This window comes from Nycticebus coucang, chromosome 3 (assembly GCF_027406575.1).
Source record: "Nycticebus coucang isolate mNycCou1 chromosome 3, mNycCou1.pri, whole genome shotgun sequence".
NCBI lineage: Eukaryota > Metazoa > Chordata > Mammalia > Primates > Lorisidae > Nycticebus > Nycticebus coucang.
In genome coordinates, this window is record NC_069782.1 from 15911656 (window position 1) to 15939430 (window position 27775).

At 36.9% G+C, this 27775-nt stretch overlaps 1 protein-coding gene across 3 annotated transcripts in view; it reads left to right on the forward strand.

Moving 5' to 3' along the window:
- Positions 1-27482, forward strand: part of CRY1 (cryptochrome circadian regulator 1) — a 90854-nt gene extending 63372 nt beyond the window's left edge. For 2 of the 3 annotated variants that reach the window (XM_053586654.1, XM_053586655.1), the window contains exons 3-13: positions 14475-14617; positions 17372-17556; positions 17938-18026; positions 18595-18735; positions 18819-19130; positions 20451-20602; positions 20833-21035; positions 21142-21237; positions 25695-25766; positions 26001-26104; positions 26843-27482. In XM_053586654.1, coding sequence (XP_053442629.1) covers positions 14475-14617; positions 17372-17556; positions 17938-18026; positions 18595-18735; positions 18819-19130; positions 20451-20602; positions 20833-21035; positions 21142-21237; positions 25695-25766; positions 26001-26104 — 1497 coding nt within the window. In that variant the 3' untranslated portion in view covers positions 26843-27482. The remainder of the gene's footprint in view (positions 1-14474; positions 14618-17371; positions 17557-17937; positions 18027-18594; positions 18736-18818; positions 19131-20450; positions 20603-20832; positions 21036-21141; positions 21238-25694; positions 25767-26000; positions 26105-26842) is intronic. The other variant, XM_053586656.1, reaches the window with a different exon arrangement.
- Positions 27483-27775: the final 293 nt, after the last annotated feature.

Consider the following 27775-nt stretch of genomic DNA (forward strand, 5'->3'; position numbering starts at 1 on the left):
ACCATGTATTTTGGATATTGTTCCATATTATTTCCTCAATCTTTTAAATGATAGCATAGAATTTCATTGTGCAGATAGTTATAATTTCTTTAAATAGTTTTCTACTGAACATTTAATTATTGTTCTATAGGCTTTTTACCAGTAAACACCCTTATCCACATGTATATATCTTTGCTGACATGTGCCAGTACATTTGTGGGATAATTCTTAGAAGAGGACTTTCTAGGTCAAAGGGTTGCAATAATCAACATTTTACCAATAATGTAAAATTATAGTGTTGTTGTTTTTTAACTTGGTAGAATCTTAAAAATCACTAAAATTCTTAAGATACCTAGTCTTATTCCCTCCTTTATTTCATAGTGAAAAATTAACAGTTGCCCAAGATCATATAACTAGCTCATGAAGTGCTCAAACTAGAAGCTGCATTTTCTGACTGTCACTATCCTTTTTATATTCATCCTTTCCTATTTACATTTACCATTAGAATTTCTAAATGCAGATCTGTTTTTTTCACTGCTGTTTGATTCATCAAATTTTTATAATATAGAAGAGAACAATTCTAGGTCCCCAGTGCTAGGAATTAAATTAACATTACTTAGCTTTTTTTTTTTTTCTTCTGGTATGAAAGAAATTTAATGTTCAGGGTTTGGTCATGTAACAGCTTGGCTAGTGAAAATTTATCTTTCATTAAAGATTGTTCATTACTATAATGCATCAGGTTAGAATTTAACCTAGATATATGGAAGAATCTAACAAGAAAGCATATCAGAAGCAATGGTAATAGTTTATCAATTGACAAGTGTAAAAGTTTGTGTTTCATCCCTGTCTCTTAATCTATTTGGAATAAGTAAAATGAATCCTAAGAGGACTTCATTTGCTTTAAAATGACAAAATTTTGTTTCCTCGTTTTTGAACCAGCTTTTTCAAACCAGCAAGCATTTTTATATTCTTTGTTTGAGATTTCTTCTGCCAAGAATAGCATATTATTGGATCAAACCATCTTGTGCATTTAAATGATGTCCTATCTTGTCAATTTTGCAGAGAGGCATGTATTTTCACATGGGCCATAAAAAATAGTTACATGGATACACATGTATACATAGAATGCTTATTATTTTTTTCTGATTTTCCCCTCTATGAAAACTTCTTTTCACATATTTACTACATCTAGAGCCATAGAGGGAATTAATCCCTTTTTAATTGAATTAATGTTTTGATTTTTACTTTTTGTTTAGAAATAATACACACGTGTTAAAAAATAAACATCTAAAAGCATTCACAATGAAAACGCAGAACTGCATCCATTCCCCTCGGAATAAAATCTGAAGTCCCTACCATGGTCTGCTGGCAGCCTTCCCCACACCCCTACTCTCACCCTGACATCCACAGCTTCTCTGAAGGAGAAGATTCATTTGTTGTTAAACCAACTGCTTAAATAATCGTTTGGGGTTTTATTATTCCAGTACAAGAACAGTGAAAAATTTTAACAAGTAATTAATGCTTTTTCCCACATTGGACGTAAACCTGGTTTAGACCGGTTAACAGGGCTTTTAGTTAATTGGGATGATTGTGACAGTGACTGCAGTACTGATGTCTCCTCTTGTGTGTATCTTCCCTCTATGGCATTGATTCATCTTATTCTATTTATATTGAGTAGATTTAGGAATAGGTTAGAGCATTTTTATATACACATATATATCTGATAAACTATTAGTTTTTCTGGTGTGTTTTCTACTTAGATTTTTTTCTGTTAAACTCTGACTTTGTGTAGGCTAACAAAAAAGGCTTTTTCCTTTATCTCTTTTCTTTTTTTATTGTACTCAGATATCTTATGAAGGATGACTTTTTGTTTTAACCTTTTCTTTTCATGTTTTACTGAAGAAATGATAAATTTAGAAGACATTAGCCTAGGCAAAACTTTGATGACATTATAATCATAGGTGTGTTATGTAAATTATTATACATAACTACCCCCGTGTGAATTCTAGGCCCTGCAATAACTTCTAATAAAGAGTTTTAAAGTATTGGATAGAGCACAGGTACATACGAATATATGTATACCTAAACTTTTGAAAAACATCTTATTATAGTGAAGAAACAGATATACAATACTGAAGTCTTTATAGAGAGCATATATATTCACGAGAAGTTGAATTTATATTCCTAGGCTAAAAAACTTTTTTTTTTTAAGTCTGTTGCAGTGGCACATGCCTGTAATCCTAGCACTCTGAGAGGCCAAGGTAGGAGGGCCACCTGAGTTCAAGTTCCCAAGAGTTCAAGACCAACCTGAGCAACATAATGAGATCCTGTCTGGACAAAAAATAGAAAACATAGCTGGGCATGGTGGTACATACCTGTAGTCTCAGTTGCTGGGGAGGCTAGGGCAGGATTGTTTGACCCCCCAGGATTTTGAGGTTGCAGTAAGCCATGGTAATGTGACAGCATTCTGACCTGGCAACAGGTTCCTCCCCCAAATAATAATAATAATTATTTTTGAAAATAAAGTCTAGGTGGGTACACTTCTGAAGCTATTATAATAAAATATTTTGTTCAAAGTCACAGAATAAATAAAAGAGCATATAAAGCCATTAACATTTCAGTGGTAAAATGTATGTTATCCTTTTTGTGTTATTTTGAATCTTACTTTATTACTTAGTGACACGTGCTCGATAGAATGTATTCAGCAGATATTGATTGCATGCCTACTACGTATGAGGCAGTGTCTCAGATGCTGGAAATATACTAATGAAATAAACAGAAAATGTTTCTACCTTCATGGAGCTTACCCTGTAGTGGAAAGGAGACAGATATAATAAATAAGTAAAAATATACTGTCAGGTTGTGATAGGTGCTGGAGAGAAAAATAAAAGTGTGGGATAGTAAATGCCAAGATGAGAGAAGGGTAGTTACTTTATATGGACTCATAGAAGGCCTTACTGATGAGCTTATATTTGAACACGTGTATGAAGGGAGTGAGCCATGCAGAAATCTGGGGAGTGGTATGTCGAATTCACAATATTTTGCAGCTCTTTCCATCAAAATACAGAGTTTATCTCCCTACCCCTTTGTATCCGGGTTGGTCTTATAGCTTGTTATAAAGGAAGACATTGTGCAAATTCCAGACCCTAGGCCCCAAGCGACTTTGGAACTTCTTCTTTTCCCCTTTTGGGATGCCCCTTCTATCATGTAAGGAAGCCTGGGTTAGAATATTGAATTATGGGAGACCACGTAGAAAGAGTAGCCTGAGATGTGTGAGAGAAATCATCTGTCTATGGCCTCCAGCTCCAGCCAAGCTGCCAGCAAATTGTAGCCTCATGACCATCCCCAGGTGAGCCAATAAAAGAACCATCTAGTTAAATGACAGAATTTGGTGAATTAATAAATTATTTAATTAATGTATTGTTGCCACCAAGATACCTGCAGCATGGGGAAGGAGCATTGCAGGCGGAGAGAACGGTCAGTAGTTACATGGGCCCTGAAATAGAATTGTATGTAATTTGTTGAAGAATAGCAAGATGTGTCTAGAGCTAAGTAAGTGAAAGCAAGAGGGAGTGTCAGAGAGGTTGCCAGCAGCCAGATCATAGGGGTTTATAGACCATGTTATGGACTTCAGATTTTATTCTAAGAGAAATGGATGCAGTTTTGCATACAGGAGTGACATGTTTTAAAAGAATCGCTCTGGGCTCAGCTCCCGTAGCACAGTGGTTAGGGTGCCAGCCACATACACTGAAGCTGATGGGTTCGAACTCAGCCCAGGCCTGCTAAACAACAATGACAACTGCAACAAAAAAAATAGCCGGGCGTCGTAGTGGGCACCTGTAGTCCTAGCTACTTGGGAGGCCGAGGCAAGAGAATCTCTTAAGCCCAAGAGTTTAAGGTTGCTGTGAGCTATAACACCATGGCACTCTACTGAGGGCCACATAGTAAGAGTCTTGTCTCAAAAAAAAAAAAAAGAATCACTCTGACTATTCATGAATTGGCTATGGGAGTGGAAGTGTTATAAAGCCAAAAGTAGAAAGATCGATTAGGAGGCCATGGCAATTGTTTAGGAGCAAGGTGACTAAGAGAGTATGGTAGAAGTGTTGAGAAGTGGTTGGATTTGGGATGTGTTTTCTAAATTGAGGCTGTAAGGTTTTCTTCTATGTGGTATATGAGAATTAGGGAAGACTAAGTTTTTAGCGTGGACAAATGGCAGGATGGATTGCTGTTTTTTGAGAGCTCAAATACTGGAAAGAACAAGTTTAAGGAAAAAAACAAGTTTGTTGTTTAACCTTTTAAGTTTGAGATACATTTTAGGCATCTTAGTGTACAAGTTAAGGAAGTATTTTAAGTCCAGTGCTCAGGGGAAAAGTCTGGACTATATTTAGAAATCTTCAGTATATAAATAGTGTTTTTGACCCTGAGACTAGCTTTGTGAAAACAAAGAAGGGATAATGGATAGATGGATGGAAATTTTTAATTTTACTTTTTTTTATATTTAGATTCTTTTGTAAGGTACATTTTCTGTGTAATTATGCTATTTAATATGCTGTCATGTTAAAAATAATGCCTTCTCCTAGGAAGTTTGTGATTTATAACTTTTAGTTTTTCTACCAAATTTTACATTTGTTAATTATTTTCACAGTATTAATCATGTTTAAGAATTTTGTGTCCAGTTTGTTGTTTATATTATTATCCCTTCTAAATGGTTAACAAGTAATTGTGATACACAAACGTGGATACAAATTCCAGTGCTTAAAGTTCCACAGTGAATATTCATTTATTCCAATGGAAATATTTTAATACTACCTGCAATTTTGTTATATATAACAGTCAAAAACCAATGGGGGGGGGTCCATGAAAGGGGTGAAAACACACCATCCCTGACTCCTACCCGCATTGGTATGTGACTTAAGTATTGAAATTCAAAGGAAGCATCCTTTGCTCTAAAAGAAGAGGCATTTCCACCTCTGATTAAAATGTAGAAACTCACAGTATATCATTTCCCATCTTAATAATGAGATGAAAGTGAATATGCAATTAGAGTTTTTGTTTTATTTTAACTTGTCATAAAATTGAGGACACATGCAAACCTAAAGAAAGGGGAGAGTTTTTAAGAAAGAAGAGATCTGTGGCTATATCCTTGGAGCATAGCAGGAAGAGTAGGGGACCTACCGTAATGGAGGAAAAGTTATGAATATTATGGAGCTTGTAAGTAAATGTAGAAATAAAAGACATAGCAATAAAATCACAAAGGAGGAAGAAGGTAAATAGAAGTTATATAATTTTGTACAATTTTCAATAGTAACATATTGTTTAAAAGTTAATAAGAATTTATGTTGTGATCTAAAATAACAGAAAGCTATAGCTGAATTAGGGATGACTAAGGAGTTTAACATAGGAGTTTAAAATGGGATGCTAAAACCTTTTGACTCATTTAAGTGAAGGCAGGTAGAAGGAACAAAGAAATAAAAGAAAAAATCAGCAAAAAGAAAACATATACCAAGGGACGGTGACTCATGCCTGTAATCTTATCGCTCTGGGAGGCCAAGGCTGGAAGATTATTTGAGCTCAGGAGTTCAAGACCAGCCTGAGCTAGAGTGAAACCCCATTTGTACAAAAAATGAGAAAATTAGACAGGCATGGTGATACATACCTATTGTCCCAGCTACTTGGGAGGTTGCAGGAGGATTGCTTAAGCCTGGGAGTATGAGATTGCTGTGAGGTATGATGACACCACTACACTCTCTCGGGTAACAGAGACCTTGTCTCAAAAAAAAAAGAAAAGAAAACATACACCAAGATGGTAAATTTAAGCCCAATTTTATCAATGATTACATTGAATATAAATGGCCTACTTTTAACTCTCCATTTAAAAGACACAGGTTGTCAGAGTAGACTAAAAAAAAATAATAATACCTAACTATATACCTGTTACAGGAGACACTTTAAAAATATTAAGAAGCTGGCAAGATGACTAACTAGAGATGTTGCCAGATGATTTCAAATAGAGGAAGAAGTTTCAGATGAGAAAGCATAGCCCAGGTGAAATACTGAGAGAAAGGTGCTGTAACCTACTCTCACTGGGAATCCCATGAGAAGTGGCAGAGCAAAGCAAAAATACTGGAAGAGACTGACACCCAAGGGATTTGGAGCCTGAAAACAGAGTAGGCGAGCATGTTTCCTCCGCCCTCCCCAACCCCTCCCACCCCACCCCGCACTTTTGGTGTTTTACCAGCTCTTAGTATGTCAGAGAGCTCATTGGTGAAGGTATCAGCACCTGGGTTCATCAGGACAGGGCTTTTGGGAGCACCAGAGGTTCTTGGGAGCAGAGCACTGGACTGCAGGCCCATGTAGAGTTGCCTCCCCTCACCAGGAACCCAAGCTGAGACAGTGGATGCCATATTGCCTATGCATACACCAAGTGCTTTTAATCTGCTGGGAAAGTCCCAGCGCCTCAGTCTCCCTGTCACTGTATGTTGCGTGAACACTCCCAGCACCTACTTGACAACCACAAAGGAACAGGGAGACACAGGAGAGTAGCAGTGTTCCCAGAGGCTTTTTTTGGGCAGGGGCTACCGCAAGGGTACTGGGAAGGGCCACACATGCTTTTTAGGACAGAGGAAGATGGAATGCATACAGTCCTGCACCAGAGAGCTCCTGGCTAATGATCCAGAGTTGTCTGCATCCCTCCTGGTGGAGATGTTTCCAATCATTTGGGGCCTTCTCCTCCTCCTCCCCCTCTCCTGCCCCTGCTGCTGAGACAGCCACAGCTGAAAGACTGTCCCCACTCAGGACTGGCAAGTGTTCCACAGGGAGTGATTGAGCCAGGGCACTTGGGAGTGGCTGCAGTGCCTCTGACAGAGCACCTATCGTAACCAGGCTGGCTTATTCTGCTCAGGACCTGGAGGATATCACAGGGAACAGATAAGCCAGGGCCCTTGGAGCAGCTTCCTGGCCTCTAACAGAGCACCTTTCCCACCAAGGTTTCCACAGAGCTTGGGACTCACTCCTTTCTCTGTAAAAAAGAAGCATTGCATACTTTCGTGTGCCCCAAAGACAAAAGCTACCAATTCCTGTGAGGAAGAACATGACTAGCAGTCCCCTCCCCGACTTAGAAGCTGCATGTGTCCTCTGTGAGGAGTCTGCCCAACCTGGAGGCAAGTCCCTAACACAGCCACACCTTCTCTGCTGGAGCATTTCTGCCATAGCACACAGCCAGTCTGTTAGCCCTGCATGTGGTGAGTTGAGCTGTCTCCACCACCTCTGCTGCAGCTCAGCCAGGGTGTGGCTGGCACTTTTGTGTTCCCAAAGAACAGAAGCCACTCTCATTGCCAAGAGAGGGAGGAGTAAACAGCTTTTGTGTCTCACAGCTGCCGACCTCTGGTCAAGAGGGGCCCACCTTTCTGTTGTAGGCCACAGTGCATTCATCCTCTTCTGTTTGAGCATCCTTCTGGAGCAGTAGAGCACCCAGCCCCTCACTATCACAGCCAGCACCTGAACCCAGGGAGGCTTAAGAGCAAACTTGCCAGCTTCATCTGGTCTAGGTCTAGTCCCCATTCAAGCATGCTGTCCAAGGACCTGGGAACTGAGAATTACCTAACCTGATCCACCACTACCGGCTGTTTACCATATTAAACAATATATCCTGAGCCTCATCTCTTATTCCTTGTCATTATTGACTACCTTCTAATAAATAACAATTCTTTATACAAGCATACCTAGGAGATTTTGCAGGTTTAATTCCAGACCACTACAGTAAAGCAAATAGCGTAACAAAGCAAGTCACGAATTTGTTTCCTAGTGCATATAAAACTTAATGTTGATAGTATACTGTAGCCTTTTTAGTGTGCAGTAGCATTATGTTTTTACATACCTTAATTAAAGTACTTTATTGTGAAAAATTCTATTGATCATCTTGAACCTTCAAGTAGTAATCTTTTTGTTGGCTGGGGGGGGAGGTCTTACCTCAGGATTGATGGTTGTTGAAGTTTAGGGTATCTGTGCAGTTTCTTAAAATAAGAATAAAGTTTGCCACAGTCTAATGACTGGTCTTTTCAGGAAAGGTTTCTTTTTTGCACATAAGATACTTGAAACCATTTTATTTGTTTGGAACCACAGTAAAACTTCTTTCAAACTTATAGTCAGCCTGGGGCTGGGTTTGAACACGTCACCCTTGGTATACTCTCAAACCTGCTTCTGCTTTATCAACTAAATTTATGTAATATTCCAAATCCTTCATAGTCATTTCAACAATGTTCAAACATCTTCACCAGGAACACATTCCATCTCAAGAAACTACTTTCTTTGCTCCTGTATAAGAAGGGAATTTCTTCATCTGTTCAGGTTTTATCATGAGATCGCAGCAATTCTGTCACATCTTCAGCCTGCACTATGATTCTAGTTCCCTTGCTATTTCCACCACATCTGCACTTCCTTCAGAAGTAAGCTACAGCTTCACCTTACACTTTTATGTTATGGAGATGGCTTTCCTTAAACCTCCTAAACCAACCTCTGCTAGCTTTCTTCTTTTCTTCTACAGCTTCGTCACCTCTCTTGCCCTTCAGAGAACTAAAGAGAGTTAGGGCCTTACTCTGAATTAGGATTTGGCTTACGGGAATGTTGTGGCTGCTTAGATATTCCATCCAGACCACTAAAACTTTCTCCATATTGGCAATATGCCGTTTTACTTTCTTATCATTCATATGTTCGCAGGTAAATAGCACTTTTAATTTCCTTCAAAGAACTTTCTTTACATTCACAAGTTGGCTGTTTGATATAAGAAGTCTGATTTAGGGGACACCTCAGCTGCTGACATGCCTTCCTCACTAAGCTTAATTATTTGTAGCTTTTGATTGAAAGTGAGAGACATATGACTTTATCTTTTACTTGAAGACTTTTACTTTATTGACCTAATTTTTGTATTTTTCATGTGTCAGGGAATAAGGAGGCCCAAGGAGAGGAAGAGAGAAAGATAAGGGAATGATAGTGCAGCAGTAAGAACACACACTTTTTCTTTTTTTAAAGAGACAGAGTCTTAACTTTGTCGCCCTTGGTAGAGTGCCGTGGCGTCACAGCTCACAGCAACTTCCAGCTCTTGGGCTTAAGCGATTCTCTTACCTCAGCCTCCCGAGTAGCTGGGACTACAGGCACCCTCAACAACGCCTAGCTATTTTTGTTGCAGTTTGGCCGGGGCTGGGTTTGAACACGTCACCCTTGGTATATGGGGCCAGCGCCCTACTCACTGAGCCACAGGGACCGCCCAACACACACATTTGTTAAGTTCTCCATCTTCTGTGAGTACAGTTCACAGTGCCCCAAAACTATTAGTACATCAAAGATCAGTGATCACAGATCACCATAACAAATATTATAATAACATTAAAAGTTTGAAATATTTTGAGACTTGCCAAAATGTTATACAGAGACATGAAGTTGAGCTCATGTTGTTGGAAAGATGGAGCCAATAGACTTGCTTGATTCAGAGTTGCCTGCCACAAACCTTCAGTTCATAAAAAACACAGTATCTGTGCGGCACAGTAAAGCAAAGTGCAATGAAATTAAGTATGCAGAATAAAATTTTTCCTGTTCAAATTGCTGATGTCATTTCTGTGTTTTGATGACTTAGTCAACAGCCAAAAAGCTGTTGAATCTTTGAAAAGATTAATAAAATTAATAAATTCCTAGCTATAGGGAGAGCAAAAGAAAAAAAAAGAAAACACGGTTACTTTATTATAAATAAAAGAGGACATCACGAGATTCTCCAAAATTTTTTTTTTTTTTTGTAGAGACAGAGTCTCACTTTACTGCCCTCGGTAGAGTGCCATGGCGTTACACGGCTCACAGCAACCTCCAGCTCTTGGGCTTATGTGATTCTCTTGCCTCAGCCTCCCAAGTAGCTGGGACTACAGGCGCCCGCCACAACACCCGGCTATTTTTTTGTTTGCAGTTCGGCCGGGGCTGGGTTTGAACCCACCACCCTCAGTATATGGGGCCGGCGCCCTACTCACTGAGCCACAGGTGCCGCCCCCAGATTCTCCAAATTTTAAAAGCATAATAAAGGATATAACCATCGTAATGCCAATAAATTCTACAACTGAGATAAAATGAAAACATTTCTTGAAAAGTACAACTTACTAGAATTCTTTTAAGAAGAAAAGGAAAATCTAAATAGTCCTATATCTCTTAACAAGATTGTATTTATCATCAAAAAACCTTCTCATAAATGACCTTCAGGCCTGAGATGCCTTTACTTAATGAATTCTGTTACATTTTTAAGAAGGAAATAATGCCAGCCCTTTAAAACTCTTTTAGAAAAAAAAAAAGATCATAAACACCTCTCAGCGCCTTTTATTAGGCCAGCATAACTCTGATACTAAAACTTGACAAAGAAATTCTAATAAAAAAATAAAATTTATAGTCAAATGTCCCCCCCATAAACATAAACATCTATAAGAAAATACTAATAAATTAAATGTGGTAATATTTTTAAATACTACATTGTGATCAAGGAGGATTTATCTCAGGAATACAAAGTTGGTTCAGCATTTAAAATGAGTTAACATATTCTATCCTGTTAATATAGTAGAGGAAAAGCTAAATTTTCTCAATAGGTGAAAAAAAGTGTTTGACAGAATTCATTACCCGTTTATGATTTTCAAAAAACTTGAGCTAATTAGAAATAAAAACATGCTAAATAGCAGTTCGTTTAAGAGGGTATACCAAAACCACAAAATCATACTTAACTGGTGAAACACTGAATGCTTTTCACTTAAGACAGGGAACAAACAAATCAAGGATATTTGCTTTTACCACTGATTAGAAGTCTAGCCAGTACAATTCTGGAGGAGAAAGAGTAGATAATTAGCTTATCACCTCATACCCCACCCAATAGTCTCTACCATAGCATTCTTTTTTTCTTTCCCCTAAATGTCTACGTAGACATTTATTTACCTATGTATTGAGAGTCTTTATCAGTAAGTTCCAGGAAGGAGGGACCTAGCATGGTATCTGGCTTCTGATAAGAATTATAATAAATATTAGGTGTATGAATGATTGCACATTTGGGAAACTTTCTCTTCCCTAGCTTTTTTTTTTTTCTTGTGGAGAGATATTCACTAACAGAAGTGAATGATCTCACTGTAAGTTTATCTTAGACCATTCCTTTTATACTCTCCACTTGCAGAGAGCACACATTACATTCCCAATTATTCTGTTCAGTAAGTTTTATAGGGGCAGCCCACAGTTCAGGGGAGTTGCTGTTTATGACCAAGTAGGTAAGTTGGTTTGATTCAGCAGTATTAGCAAGCTTACCTGCTTTTAAACTAATTTTTTTCTCCAGTTCAACTAGTAAACCACATTTAGTAGGAATGTGGTTTATATTTTGTCTTTACCTCTCTGTCTTATGTGACTGAACTCAAGAAGGAAAAAGGATGGAAGAATTTATTGGCTCATCTCAAACATTTAGTGTCTTATAATCTAAAATATTATTTCTCAAAAAAGTCATAGTATTAAATTGCAAACTGCTAATCAGAAAAAAAATTGTGATATATATAATGGAGACTAGGTTGCTATTTTTTAAATATAAGGAGCTCTTACAAAGTCATAAGAGAAAAATTAGTTGCAAAAGAAAACATTGTACAGTGCAGAAAAAAATAACAATACAAATGGCTAATAGTAATAATTTCTGAATAGTAAGACCTCATTCATTGAGGTCTTACTACATACTGTGCTGTGTTCTAAACACTTTACATGTGTTGTCTCATTTAATCCTTTAGCAACCCAGTAGTCTAGGAAATAGGGTTGGAATTTAGGGGTCCTCAAACTGTGGCCCGCAGGCCACATGAACAGTGTGAATTGTATTTGTTCCCGTTTTGTTTTTTTACTTCAAGTAAGATATGTGCAGTGTGCATAGGAATTTGTTCATAGGTTTTTTTTTTTTTTAAACTATAATCCGGCCCTCCAGTGGTCTGAGGGACACTGAACTGCCCCCCTGTTTAAAAAGTTTGAGGATCCCTGGAAGCAGTTAAGCCAATCTTTGAAATCAGGAAGTTTGAATATAAGATCCTATGTTTTTTAACTGCTACTCTATATTGCTTCACTATAAAACAGAGATATATAGTGCTTTCTTATTCTCGTTTTAATGTTATTTTTAAATTCCAAAGTAGCACATACTTATATTAACAAATGTAAATCTGAATAATGTAGCAATGAGTAAAATTAAAAATTCTCCTTATTTGCATTCCCAAATTCTACTCCCCAAAGTGAATAGCTCTTAACATCTTGGTGTGCATTAACACTCTTAAAAAAGGAAAAATTTTTAAATGATACATGATTTTTTCTCCCAGTAGTTTAGCATAGACATTTTAAAAGATCACTAATGCATATTACTGACAAGTGCGTGGAGAGCAAACACTTTGGTGTTCTACTGATGGGAATGTAAATTTGTATTTGTACGTAACAGTTTATCAAAATTTTAAATGTGCTTATCTTTGATCCATCAATTGTTTTTCAGGGAATTATTTCTAGGAAAAATAGTTTAAATGCCCCAAAATGTTGCATATATTTGCATAAAGATAAGGATACACACTGCAAAGTTTATAATAGTTTTTTTTTTCAAAGCCCCCTCATTGGGAACAGCACTTCTTACCTGTAAGAGTTTCGAGAATTATAAAATGTTACTATATAGTCAGTTAAATAATGGTAGGCTTACAGGTGATTTTATTTTCATTGTGAGATAAATCAATAAATCAGAGCAGATTTTAGAATTTAAAAACAGGCGGCGCCTGTGGCTCAGTGAGTAGGGCGCCCGGCCCCATATACCGAGGGTGGCGGGTTCAAACCCAGCCCCGGCCAAACTGCAACAAAAAAATAGCCAGGCGTTGTGGCGGGCGCCTGTAGTCCCAGCTGCTTGGGAGGCTGAGGCAAGAGAATCGCGTAAGCCCAAGAATTAGAGGTTGCTGTGAGCCATGTGACGCCACGGCACTCTACCTGAGGACGGTACAGTGAGACTCTGTCTCTACAAAAAAAAAAAAAAAAAGAATTTAAAAACAGACTTATAAAAAAAAAATAAGAAAAATAGACTTTACTAGCTCTTAAGAAAAATCACCTAGTCCCTTTAAGTCACAGTCTCCTCACTTAAAATCAGTATAACTTACTGATACGGCACCTGATACCCAGTGAGTAGCTATTCTTATGATTAGTAGCTTCACATTTCCCACAGTTAATATTTTTTAGTAATCAGGAATAAAATATTTATACTTACGGAGTATCTCTCAAAGGTTTGTTAAATACAGGTTGTTAGAATCAGCAGACTTAAGTTCAGGTGCCTCAGGACCCAGAGCTCAGTGATTAGGGCATCAGCCACACACGCCAGCGCTGGCAGGTTCGAACCTAGCCTGGGCCTGCTAAACAACAATGACAACTACAACCAAAAAATAGCCAGGCATTATGACAGGCGCCTGTAATCCCAGCTACTTGAGAGGCTGAGGCAAGAGAATCACTTAAGCCCAAGAGTTTGAAGTTGCTGTGAGCTGTGACACAGCACTCTACCAAGGTTGACATAGTAAGATTCTGTCTCAAAAAAATAAAATAAAATAATAAGTTCAGGTATTCTAGCTGTCTGCGAATTCAGGTAGCCTCTAAACCAGGGGTCCTCAAACTGCGGCCCACGGGCCACATGAGGAGGTATGATTGTATTTGTTCCCGTTTTGTGTTTTTACTTCAAAATAAGATATGTGCAGTGTGCATAGGAATTTGTTAATAGTTTTTTTTTTTTTAAACTATAGTCGGCCCTCCCAACGGTCTGAGGGACAGTGAATTGGCCCCCTGTTTAAAAAGTTTGAGGACCTGGGTGGCGCCTGTGGCTCAGTGAGCAGGGCGCCGGCCCCATATACCGAGGGTGGCGGGTTCAAACCCAGCCCCGGCCAAACTGCAACCAAAAAATAGCCGGGCATTATGGCGGGCACCTGTAGTCCCGGCTGCTCGGGAGGCTGAGGCAAGAGAATCGCGTAAGCCCAAGAGTTAGAGGTTGCTGTGAGCCGTGTGACGCCACAGCACTCTACCGAGGGCGGTACAGTGAGACTCTGTCTCTACAAAAAAAAAAAGTTTGAGGACCCCTGTAAATAACCTTATATGCAAAATGGAGATACCAACCAAAGTGCCAAACCCAGAGGGTTATTTTGAGGGTCAAATGAGATACTGTAAATATAAGTTATTTGCAAAAATAAAGTGCTATGTAGACATGTTTGGTGTAAGAGCTGATGTTAAGCATATTGCTAAATTGTCTATTACCTAGCATGATGTGGAATCTAGTGGTTATACATTTGTGATTTATATATATTTTTGAGTGGGTAGTTTGTACATTTTTACTGTGTGTTTGAAGTTTGATTTATATATAATCCTTTGATCTGTAGATTTTGAGTTTTTCACTTGTTATGATTGAAAAAATAATTATTAAAATTGGTGTACACTATTGTTTCTTTCACTTGTTTTAGGAATGGAACATTACCAGACTTTCAATTGAGTATGATTCGGAGCCCTTTGGGAAGGAACGAGATGCTGCTATTAAGAAACTGGCTACTGAAGCTGGAGTAGAAGTCATTGTACGCATTTCACATACATTATACAATCTAGACAAGTAAGTCTTTTTAAAAACTTTTTTATTGTAGAGAAAATACATATAACATTTGCTATTTTAACCATATTAAAGTGTATAGTTCAGAGGCAAAGTATATAGATAAGTAAATTTAACCACTAGAACTTACATTTGTAAAATGGAAATAATAACATATATATCATAGAGTTGTGGGAGAATTAAATGAACGTACATCAAATCCTTAGCAATTTTTTTATTTTTAGTTATTTATGGATACATAATAATTGCATATATTTGTGAGTATATGTGTATGTTTTGATACAGGCATTATTTAGGTGCTGTGATTTTTATTCATCCAGTGACAGATATAAAAATTACAGACATAGTGCATAAGATAAAAATACTTAGTATTCCAGTTTCAGAACTATTATTAAGACCATAATAAAATTTTTGTCCTGACTACTCGAACTCATCCTACAGATCTTGTCTTTCTGGGCTCTTAGATGTATTAATTTTATAGTTTTTGTAATACATAGCTTTAAATTGCCTTGCCCTTTTTTTTTTTTTGAGACAGAGTCTCACTTTGTGGCCCCCGGTAGAATGTCATGGCGTCATAACTCACAACAACCTCAGACTCCTGGGCTCAAGTGATTCTCTTGCCTCAGCCTCCCAAGTAGCTGTGACTATAGGCACCTGCCACAACACCTGGCTATTTTTGTTTTTTTAAAGAGATGGGGTCTCACTGTAGCTCAGGCTGGTCTTGAACTGGTGAGCTCAGGCAATCTGTCTGTCTTGGCCTCCGAGAGTGCTGGAATCACAGGCATGAGCCACCTCTCCCCGTCTGCCTTGCCATATTTTGTATGATTGTCTCATTTCACATATCTATATATCTTGTCTTTCTATCTGTATTTTAAGTCCACTTGTAGATTGAATGGAATATAACTTTGCATAGCTGTTGTCCTCTGAGCAGTGGCATATTAATCCACATTTCTTGAAGTATATTATACAAAACACCACTCCTTGGTAATGCTTTGTCAAATAAAGATTCCATGGTCAAATTTAAGTTTAGAAAATATTATATGCTATGACTTTGGAGGGTCATACAATTTGCTAACTTGTTCAAATTTTTGGCAAAAATTGGTTTTTATAAGTACTGAAATCTCCTCATTTATCTACCTTTTAAATTAATTTACCTTTTTAGTAATTTTTACATCTTCTCAAATTAATAAAACATTCTGTAAGTAATGTGATAAACTAGTTAATTTAACTTCACATTTCTATGTGGATCAAAAAATTATGGTTTCATTGAGACATTGGTTTTACTTGATAATAATCTAGGAGATATAAATCCTTTGATAATAAACTTGCCTTCTAGTTTATCAGTTTGCTTAATTTAGGATAGCAAGGAAAAGGCAAAACAGGATAAGGGTAATTGCTTCTAAGTGTTATGCATAAATTTAGTGGATTGAATGTGAATATTTACCCTATATATCATATTAAAATGTACACAAAAATTTTTTTCTAAGGTTTTCATTTTGACTGTTATGTAACGGTCTTCAGTAGTATCATTGCAATATCATTACAACCAGCAAAATTCATTATGACCCTGTATAGAAACTCAAAATATTATACCAAAGCAAAATTTACTTAAAGCAAAGAAAATAGCTTATGGTGATTACTTTCTGTGTGTACAATTGATACATCTTTACACATGGCATAATGAGAAAGATCCTGTATTGGACTAAGAAAACTTTGATTTGCCATTTGTCAGCTTTGTGACTGTGATTGCTTAACCCTCCTAGTAGGCTTTAGTTCTTACATCTATAAAATAAGAGGGTTGGATTTCACCTCTAATTTTTTTATTGCGGCCAAAAAATACTAATAAACAAGTAGTTAGAGTGAAAGAGAATAATTAGTTATTCCAAAGTAGTGTCTAAACTTTATCTAAACTGCCGTTGTCAAAGCTAGTTATTCCCCTTTTGAAGTATGACATGACTGAGGCAATTAATGATCAGTAAAGTTAAAAGGTACTTAAATTTAAATGATTTGATGTGTTGGGGCTTATATCTTCTAAGTGTGTGACATAGATACATATACTGACATCTCTAGGAAGGCGTGAGCACGATGGAAAATAGCAAGTTAATTGTTACTACAATTTTATAGAATCCTTATTAGTGAAACTGTCTGGAGCAAATATGGAAATGTAGGTCAAAATTGCAAATATGTAAGATGAACAAGCTTAAAGATCTAGTAGTACAATATGAAGACTATAGTTAATAAAATTGTATTATATTTGGGATTTTTGTTAAAGAAGTAAATTTTAGCTGCTTTTATCATACACATAAAAATGACCTGAGATTATAGATACATTAATAGACACACTAATTTGTTTCACTATAGTAATTATTTGACCTATCTCTGTGTTCTATAACATCATGTTATAAACCTCAAATGTACCCAGTAAAATTTATTTTTTAAATAAGATTTGTTGGCTCAGTGCCCGTAGTACAGTGGTTATGGTGCCGGCCACATTCCCTGAGGCTGGCAGGTTTGAACAATGACAACTCCAACAACAACAAGAAAAAATAGCTGGGCATTTGGCAGGCGCCTGTAGTCCCAGCTACTCAGGAGGCTGAGGCAAGAGAATTGCTTGAGCCCAGGAGTTTGAGGTTGCTGTGAGGTGTGATGCCTTGGCACTCTACTGAGGGTCACAAAGTAAGACTCTGTCTCAAAAAAAAGAAAAGAAACATATATAATTCTTTTATACTAACTGCATTTTACTAACTCTTGCAATAGGATCATAGAACTCAATGGTGGCCAACCACCTCTAACTTACAAAAGATTCCAGACTCTCATCAGCAAAATGGAACCACTAGAGATACCAGTGGAGACAATTACCTCAGAAATCATAGAAAAGTGCATGACTCCTCTGTTTGATGACCATGATGAGAAATATGGAGTTCCTTCTCTGGAAGAGCTAGGTGAGTATAAATATTGTGGAACTTAAGAATTAAATCATTAATCATTCAGAAAATTCCATTTCTAATTTTGCTATGTATTTTGCATTAGAAGGAAAAGAAAGATGGGAGAAGGAGAAAAGAAACTAAGAAGTGATAAATCTGTACCTTATTTGTGTGCTCTGTAAATATGTCATCTATTGTTATCACCTTAAGATACACATCGTAAAGAATAGAGATTGTGTCATCTCCTTTATACATGAGGGCCCCAATTCATTTTTATGCTATTCTCATAATTTTTTCTGCAAACCCATTTATTCTCTGAATTACTGTGGTTAAATAAAACTTATTGTAGCTTCAGAAGAATAGTTTTTTTCTTTGCTTTTATTTTATTTTTCTTTTTAGGTTTTGATACAGATGGCTTACCCTCTGCTGTGTGGCCAGGTGGAGAAACCGAAGCACTTACACGTTTGGAAAGGCATTTGGAAAGAAAAGTATAACAACATTGATTATACAGCCATGTTCATATCTACAAAATGTCATTTAAAATAATTTCACTATCTTTTAAAAACAAAAAATATACTGTTAAAAAGGGAGGTCTGAGGGAAATAGTAAAAACAGCACACACCTAATTGTTTGAGAATTAACAACTATCTCCTCATTTAAATGCCCTTTCCCCTCTTCCTTTCAGTATTTCCTTCTTAACTACTACCATGCTTTCTCTTCTGTTCTTCCTAAGCTAATATGCGATGACCGTAACTTTGAAACTCCAATAGAATTCTTCAATTTTATTTTTTCGTCCGTGTTGAAGCAACAGGTTGAAGGTTTTCTCAGCCTTGTGTTAGAAATTTGAAGATAATTTATTTCACATGAGAATGTCTAGAGCAAAAGAATGCCCACTTTTTTAAAATCCTGTTTTATTTTTTATTAAAATATGTAATTTGTGGTTGCAATAATATTTTATTGCCAAGAACTATGTAACTTTTTTAAAATCTTGATTTTTGAGCACTCTGTTAAAATGGAAAAGGCAATTAGTTAATGTAATTTTCTCTGTGTTTTCAGGCTTGGGTAGCAAACTTTGAAAGACCTCGAATGAATGCAAATTCTCTCCTTGCCAGCCCTACTGGACTCAGTCCTTATCTCCGATTTGGTTGTTTGTCATGTCGACTGTTTTACTTCAAATTAACAGATCTCTACAAAAAGGTATTATCTAAAATTGGAGCTTCATTTTCAAGATACTTTTTTTTTTTAATTGCCAATAATACTTCTTTGCCTTTTAATCATAGGTAAAGAAGAACAGCTCCCCTCCCCTTTCTCTTTATGGGCAACTATTATGGCGTGAATTTTTCTATACAGCAGCAACAAATAATCCACGCTTTGATAAAATGGAAGGAAACCCTATCTGTGTTCAGATTCCTTGGGATAAGAATCCTGAGGCTTTAGCCAAATGGGCAGAAGGCCGGACAGGTTTTCCGTGGATTGATGCCATCATGACGCAGCTTCGTCAGGAGGGCTGGATTCACCATTTAGCCAGACATGCAGTTGCTTGCTTTCTGACACGAGGTGACCTATGGATTAGTTGGGAAGAAGGAATGAAGGTAGGTATTCTAACTAATATAGCATCTTAATTTGAAGGACTCCATACTTTATTAAAACAAATCCTAAAAGTTGTCTATTACATAGATTTACTTATAGTCTTGTTTTTTAGTGGATAAAACCTCAAAATACAGACATACTTTTAGAGAGCAGGATGGTGTAATCAGATAGGAGAAATGAGGCCAGGCACAGTGGCTAACTCCTGTAATCTTAGCACTCTGGGAGGCCAAGGCTGGTGGATTGCCTGAGCTCAGGAGTTCGAGACCAGCCTAAACAGCAGCGAGACTCCATCTATTAAAAAAAAAAAAAAAAAAAAAGGGTGGCGCCTGTGGCTCAGTCGGTAAGGCGCCGGCCCCATATACCGAGGGTGGCGGGTTCAAACCCGGCCCCGGCCAAACTGCAACCAAAAAATAGCTGGGCGTTGTGGCGGGCACCTGTAGTCCCAGCTACTCGGGAGGCTGAGGCAGGAGAATCGCTTAAGCCCAGGAGTTGGAGGTTGCTGTGAGCTGTGTGAGGCCACGGCACTCTACCGAGGGCCAAAAAGTGAGACTCTGTCTCTACAGAAAAAAAAAAAAAGCTGGGTGTTGTGGTGGGCGCCTGTAGTCCCAGCTACTTGGGAGGCTGAGGCAAGAGAATCACTTGAGGCCAAGAATTTGAGCTTGCTGTGAGCTGTGATGTCACAGCACTCTACCCAAGGCGACCTTTCTGGTCTCCCATAAATTTTCTCTTTCCAAAGACCATTTCTGAACCTATATTTTTTTCCATCTCCTATATTTTCTAGTACACAGAGAAAATGTATACCACACACTTAATGAATGCATAAAAATCACTTATTTTAATTGTTTTCTTTTGGATCAGGAAATTTGAAATTTAAACTATGTAATACTAGTGCATTTTTTTTAAAAAGTAAATTTATATGTGAGTGTGCTTCCTTTAACCAGGCCAATGTATTAAGTTTCTAAGTTTTTATTTGTTATTTATTTGGTAACGTTTTTGCTTTCTTGAAAATGGTTTACTGCCTTTTCTCTATCTACTAATGTCCTATCTTATCCTTTAAATTACTGATTTGAGTAATTTTTATCCCTCCTTCCCTCAATAACATGGCAAAGGTTGAAAAAGTAAATTCTATTCAGAAGTCTACTGTATTATCAATATGTTTCTTTCGCTGAAAGAATACACATAGGAAGGTAACTTTGGATTTTTAATTTTACAGTTCTTTGCTAGGTTTTCTTTGCTTTGAGTTTTAATCTACAGTGACCTCAAAAATGCTTGATTTGAGAATTATCTGTGTGCAAACTAATTGGCTACTGTTACTTCTAAAGGTATTTGAAGAATTACTGCTTGATGCAGATTGGAGCATAAATGCTGGAAGTTGGATGTGGCTGTCTTGTAGTTCCTTTTTCCAACAGTTTTTTCACTGCTATTGCCCTGCTAGTTTTGGTAGGAGAACAGATCCCAATGGAGACTATATCAGGTAAATCAAGAGTGATTATTATTCAGTTGGAAATAGTTAATCCAGGAAGAATTTTTCATGTTTAAGCAACACTTAAAATATTCCCACTCAAGAAGGCAGCAGAGATGAGGAGAAGGGTAAACAGATCATTTAAATGGTATTGATTTGATTTTGGTCACTCATAGCTAGTACTTCATTATAATTTGCTTATAGTACATTTTATTAATAAATTCTTTTCCTTCTCCCAAAAGGCGTTATTTGCCTGTTCTAAGAGGCTTCCCTGCAAAATATATCTATGATCCCTGGAATGCACCAGAAGGTATCCAAAAGGTAGCCAAATGTTTGATAGGAATTAATTATCCTAAACCAATGGTTAACCATGCTGAGGCCAGCCGTTTGAATATTGAAAGGATGAAACAGATCTATCAGCAGCTTTCACGATATAGAGGACTAGGTATGTTGGTAACTACCTTTGATTTATTTCTTTGGCAGCTATTTACATACCTGTCTTTGAATTTGATCTTGATCAGAATTTAATAGGAAATTTTTTTGCCCCTTAGGTCTTCTTGCATCAGTACCTTCTAATCCTAATGGGAATGGGAGCTTCATGGAGTATTCTCCTCCAGAAAATATCCCAGGTTGTAGCAGCAGTGGAAGTAAGTGAAAAGGAAATTTCTATACTTACTAATATAAACAGACTAATAATCAGATATATTTTTATTGAACCTCATTGTAGTATGTTTTATAAAAATCTATCTTGAAAATTAATAGTTTTTTTTTATACATGCATACATGTGCACCCACACACACATACCCTCATTCCATTGATGATATTTTAGAGATGGAAAACATCATTACTTGTAGTAGATATTGGGTCAAGTTTTTTGTTGTTGTTTGTGTTTTTTTTGAGACAGAGTCGCACTATGTTGCCCTCGGTGTGGCATCATAACTCACAGCAACCTCAAACTCTTGGGCTTAAGTGATTCTCTTGCCTCAGCCTCTCAAGTAGCTGGGACTACAGGCACCCACCACAACTCCGGGCTATTTTTTGTTGCAGTTGTCATTGTTGTTTAGCTGGCCCAGGCCGGTTCGAACCCAAACCCGCCAACCTTGATTACAGTGGCGCTGTAACCACTGTCCTATGGGCGCCGAGCAAGCACAGTGGTTACCCCATAGTGGTTTATGGGTCAAGTTAAAGATCTTGCACACTAAATGAGGAGAGCAATTTAAGGATAAAATGAAACTCAAATGTCATGTTTTCAGAATGTCCATTGTTTTTTACTCTCTTTAGGTATCGGGTGTAAGTTACAGTAAAACTTTTTAAAAATTGAACCTTCTGAATTCAGAAATATCCTGGATCCTATGGGAGCAGCATATATTTTATCCTCTGAGAATTAGTTTCAGAAGCAAGAAATAAAAGAACTTACATTCTGACTTCCTACCTTGTGCCCAGTAGTGGGGCATTTTTGTCTACATTCTCACAGTAACCTGGGTGTGTGGTAGGGGTAGGATCCTTATTTTATGACTGGTGAAATAATCCTGGAAAGGTTAGGTAACTTAGCCAAGATCCTACAGTTAATAAGTAGTTGAGGTAAGATTCAGATCCAGTACAATTAGCCTCAAAGTGCATGCTTTTTCCTGCATCCTTGGGCTTTTGTAAATGGAATGCTATTGTATATATGTGATAAAAGATAAAATATTTTACTATTGGAATGTGATTCACCCAATAGTCAAATAGTTGCCAGTGATGGCGGTATACTTCAGAAGTGTTCTTTCTCAGGATCTTCTAAAATCTAAAGTAAACTTCAACCAGATATCATTTCAAAAGTTCTCTCAGATCTCCAGTTCAAAGCCTGCCTTGTCAGCCCACATGTGTGTGAGGGAGAGAAGCTGTATGATGCACTAAAATAACAGGCAGGTAGCAGAGGGATGGGACCAGCAGGCCCAGGTGCTTGACTAACAAACAGCAATGATAACATACTGCTTCTTAGTTCACTCAAACCCATATCCTTTATTTGGGATTATCTTCAAAAGCTAGTCATGGTAGCAAGTTAAATTGGGGTAAATTTGCCTCATAAATTTATAAACATAAAATATTTTATAATGTAATAAAAGAATAACTTTCAAAACATTTTAATCATGTAAATATTAATATTTACCTACAAACATGGCACTCTACCAAGGGTGACATAGTAAGACTCTGTCTCAGAAAAATAAAATAAAAAAATAAGTTCAAGTGTTCTAGCTGTCTGTGAATTCAGGTAGCCTCTAAACTAGCTGGGTTCTATGAGGCTTTCAAAAGATACAGAAAACATAAAAGCTACATAGAGCTTATAGTCTAAAATGGGGGTGTCAAGAGGAAACAAAAACAAATGAAAAAAGTTATAAATCGTAAGATGCTGCCTCCACATGAAATAGAAGAAAATGGAGAGATCATTGAGAACTGAAGGAACTAGAGAAATTATCTTGAAGGTGATGGATTGGGTAGCATTCTGATAGTCAGCTAAAGGAGAAAAACATTTTAGATCTGGAAATGGGAGTAATTATGAAAAGATTCTTGGGCAGCACCTGCGGCTCAGTGGGTAGGGCACCGGCCCCATATACCAAGGGTGGCGGGTTCAAACCCAGCCCCTGCCAAACTACAACAAAAAATAGCTGGGCGCTGTGGCGGGTGCCTGTGGCCCAGCTACTCAGGAGGCTGAGCAGGAGAATCACCTAAGCCCAGGAGTTGGAGGTTGCTGTGAGCTATGACACTACGGCACTCTATCAAGGGCAATGAAGTGTGAGACTCTGTCTCTAAAAAAAAAATAAAAAAGTTATGAAAAATTCTTAAGACTTGGTCTATGCTATCAAATATTTCTATCCCCAGGATTCTGCTCCATTTCTTTAAAACTTGAAAGGACTTACATGCTTTTAAAGGATATCCTCTTATGCCCTACACTTATCCTGTCTAGGCTTTTATTTTATAATGCCTTACAAGGCACATCAAAGGGTAAAATTCTTTTTTTTTTTTTGGCCAGGGCTGGGTTTGAACCCGCCACCTCCAGCATATGGGTGCTGCCCCAAAGGACAAAATTATTTATGAATTTTCTTAGGTTTTTAAATGGCTGTGGAACATCTATAATCTCTGCAACAAATTGTATTTTTTCTCCTTCCTTTTTTGTATTTTTTTTTTGTGTTCTCAAGAAAGGAATAAGTTGTACATAGATGTTCTTAAGTACTTTTGTTCTTATGCCACATAATAAAACAGATGACAATCTGTTTCCTATAGCAATATATTTTAGTTTTTATTTAATTTTTAGTTTGTTTTCTATTGTAAGATACCTTTCATCAGCATTATTGGTCATTAAGAAATCACAAATTAAAATCACTGTGGATAGTACTTTGCACCCACTTAGAGTGACCATCTGCCACTGATTGCCTGGGACTGGGGGTTTTCCTGGAACACAGAACTTTCAGTGCTATATCCTGGAAAGTCCAGGCAAACTGGGGCTAGTTGGCCACCTTATGCCCACTATAGTGGCTAACATACAAAAAGACAACACCAGGTGTTGCAGAGGGCAGGGAAAAACTAGAACCTTCATATGTTGCTGAGAAGTAGGTTATAAAATGGTATAGCCACTTTGGAAAACAATTTGGCAGTTTCTTAAAAAGCTAACCTTAAGGGAGGCGCCTGTGGCTCAGTTGGTGGGGCGCCGGCCCCATATACCGAGGGTGGCGGGTTCAAACCTGGCCCCGGCTGAACTGCAACCAAAAAAATAGCTGGGCATTGTGGCGGGCGCCTGTAGTCCCAGCTACTCGGGAGGCTGAGGCAAGAGAATGGCTTAAGCCCAGGAGTTGGAGGTTGCTGTGAGCTGTGTGATGCCATGGCACTCTACCAAGGGCCATAAAGTGAAACTCTTGTCTCTACCAAAAAAAAAAAAAAAAAAATGAAAAAGCTAACCTTAAATTTACTACACAAAGCAGAAGTTCCATTCCTAAGTATCTACCCCAATGAAGTGAAAACATATGTCCACACAAAAACATATAAATGAATGCTCATAGCAGTGTAATATATCTGTTACACAGTGGAACATTATTCATGAAAAGGAACAAAATACTGGTATATGCTACAACATGTATGGACCTCAAGCACATTATATTAAGTTGAAGAAGGCAGACACAAAAGCTGCATGCTGCCTGATTCCATTTATATGAACTATCAAGAAAAGGCAAATCTTTAAAGTAGCTTAATGGTTACCTTGGGTCTAAGGATAGGAAAAGAGAATGAATGTGTATAGGTATAAGGTATATTTTTGGAGGGGGTGGAAATATTCCAAAACTGGATTGTGGTGATGGTTGGCACAACTCTGTTAATCTTTAAAAAACACTCAATTGTACCATAAAACAGGTGAATTTTGTGGCACATGAGTTATGCCTCAAGCTGCTTTTATAAAAAACATTCACTATAGAGAATTGTTTAAAAACTCAGAAAATAGAAAAGAGGAAGAATGAAAATCACCCATAATTCCATCCAGTAGAGACAGTCACGATTAAAATTTTGATATATTCTTTTCCATATATTTTTACACAGTTTTCCCCTCACACACAATAATTTAAAATTTTCACAGTTTTAATAACTGGAAAAATCCTTGTAGTGTTATTGAAGGCATAACATGAGGGTGAAATGATGGAGTAAACTTATCACCCTCTCAAAACTACCTTTGAAACAAGAACTACTTTTTTAAAAAAAGGTATTTTACTCTAGGGTTCCCATCTTGACATCTTGAAATTTAATTGCTAACATAACCCTGAAGACATATGAATATGGGGATTTTCACTTTTGTGAGTGACTAAGGTAATAACAAGCCAGTTGATCAGCAAAGCTTTGTTCTACACTCAATGTCTCTTGCACTGTTACCATGAAAACATGAATGTGTCAACATTTCTTTGAGCCTAAATTTAAGTTTTTCAGATTTCAGTATGTGATTTTGGGTTCACAGGAAGGTTGAAATTTATTCTTAAATGTATATAAATAACCTTAAATACAAATGCTGAAAATTGCATTTTTAATCTTAACTTTACATCTTGGATCAGATTTTAAGTAATTTTACTGTGTTTTAAATACTAACAGATTGCTCTCAAGGGAGTGGTATTTTACATTTTGCTCATGGCGACAGTCAACAGCCTCACCTGTTGAAGCAAGGTAAGAATGAAACATTTGAACATACGGTTCTCACTTTTCCTATCCTAAATGTAATTTTGTTGTAATTATTGTTGAGACAAGGCTTCAGGCTAGAGTGCAGTGGCTCAGTCATAGTTCACTGCAACCTCAAGCTCCTGGACTCAGGCAATCCTCCTGCCTCAGTCTCCCAAAGTGCTAGGATAACAGGCATGATCCATGGTTCTTGGCCTTAAACATACATTTTTAAATGTGTAGGAAGAAGCTCCATGGGCACTGGTCTCAGCGGTGGGAAACGTCCTAGTCAGGAAGAGGACATGCAGAGTGTTGGTCCTAAAGTCCAGAGACAGATCACTAATTAGGTAAATATATCAGAGCTTTATTTCTTTTTGTTAGTAGCGTATATAATTAGCATAAATTAAGGTAATTTACAAAATGGACCACAGCTCTGTTTTCAAACCAGAGAATCTTAAAGCATAAATTTTTAAGCGATTGTCACCGATCAGTTAATTTTTGGACAAGAGAGATGCATCTGTTACTGGGCATAATTGCTACGCTCAGTATTATGGTTATCTGGATTGATGCCGTTTAAATCTGAAAAACTTATGATTTTAGGGTCAAGTTTTTTCCTAGAAAAAGACAATTAAAGTGGTCCTTTTTATATTAGTAGCATTATAATATACTCTTTTTATGAACTTTCCCCCAAATTTTTGCCTCTTAAATGTTTGTAAATTTCTTTTCTCTGTTTTGATGTTTCCACACTCTAAATTAGTTCCATTTTGGGAATAGTTGACATTTGTTTAAATGCTGGGCCTTTTTAGAAGTACCAGAAGCCATGCCTGCATTCTGTTTAATTGAATTTGGGATACTGTTTTATGAAATTAATATGAAAAGTATTTACATACTGTCTTTACCAGTTCTTAAAAACTTTATTTCTTCATTTTCCTTAAACTGTTTACATTTTTTATCACTTCATTTTTAATGCCAAACTAATTAGACTGTAAATATCTTGGAATATGATCAATAAACATTTATCAAATTTTTATCATTTAATTCTTTGCCAGCAAGCTTTACTCAGTTCTTTTTCCCTTAAATCACAGAAAACGTTCAGGAGGAATACGGTTGCAGCTGAAATTGGTGGGAAGTTCAATACTTTTCAATTAAATTATTTTAAAATGTTCTTCATTGATGGAAAGCAGTTACATTTTGAAATGCATTGTTTCTAATGACATTTCTGTGGTTTTTAACTTTTTAATGAATTTCACATAGGACAAATGGTAATTTGTATATAAAGAACTTGGTAAAAGAATTTGCTTAAATGTAAATATAAATAGTTACAATTAGTATAGACCCATCAATATATTTTTGATAATTTTTCATGTATGGTAAAATGTTAAAGTTAACAGATATTCTGATAGAAAATTCAAAGTTTTGAGAGTCATTGTGGGAAAACAGGAGGTTTTTAGACTTTCTTAAAAGACTTTGTTAAAATTTTAGGACAAAATTTTCTTGATGTTGTTTAATCTAACTTTGTACTCTTTGATAATAATGTTTTAGAAAATGTGCATCATCAAAATTGGTAGCAGTAGCCTCTGTTAACACGAGATATCTGTTTCAAAGCTTCATGTATATCTGTTTTAACCTAAACTTGTGGAAGATCATATGCTAAATTCTCTTTGTCTCCCTTTCTTTATTCATTTACAGTTAAAGTGACCTTGTTATTAAAGTATATGCAAATATAAAATCTTGTTTATTGTTTTTTTTTTAATTTTGGTAAGAGGGAGACCATTGCTACATGCAAATCACAGAGACAGACTCTGTAAATTCTGTAAACCACGTATCGTTTTGCATGAAGGAACAGCTACCATATATTTAGTAAAACAATATTTTGAAATGTATTTGCAAGAAAGATCTAAAACCAAGGAGAATTTTTCTCTTAATGGCCCTTGTAACGACGAGTTAGGCAATAGGGGATAATGAGTGAGAATGTGGGCTGTGCAGTCCCAATGCCTGGCTCATGTTCTTGTTAGCTT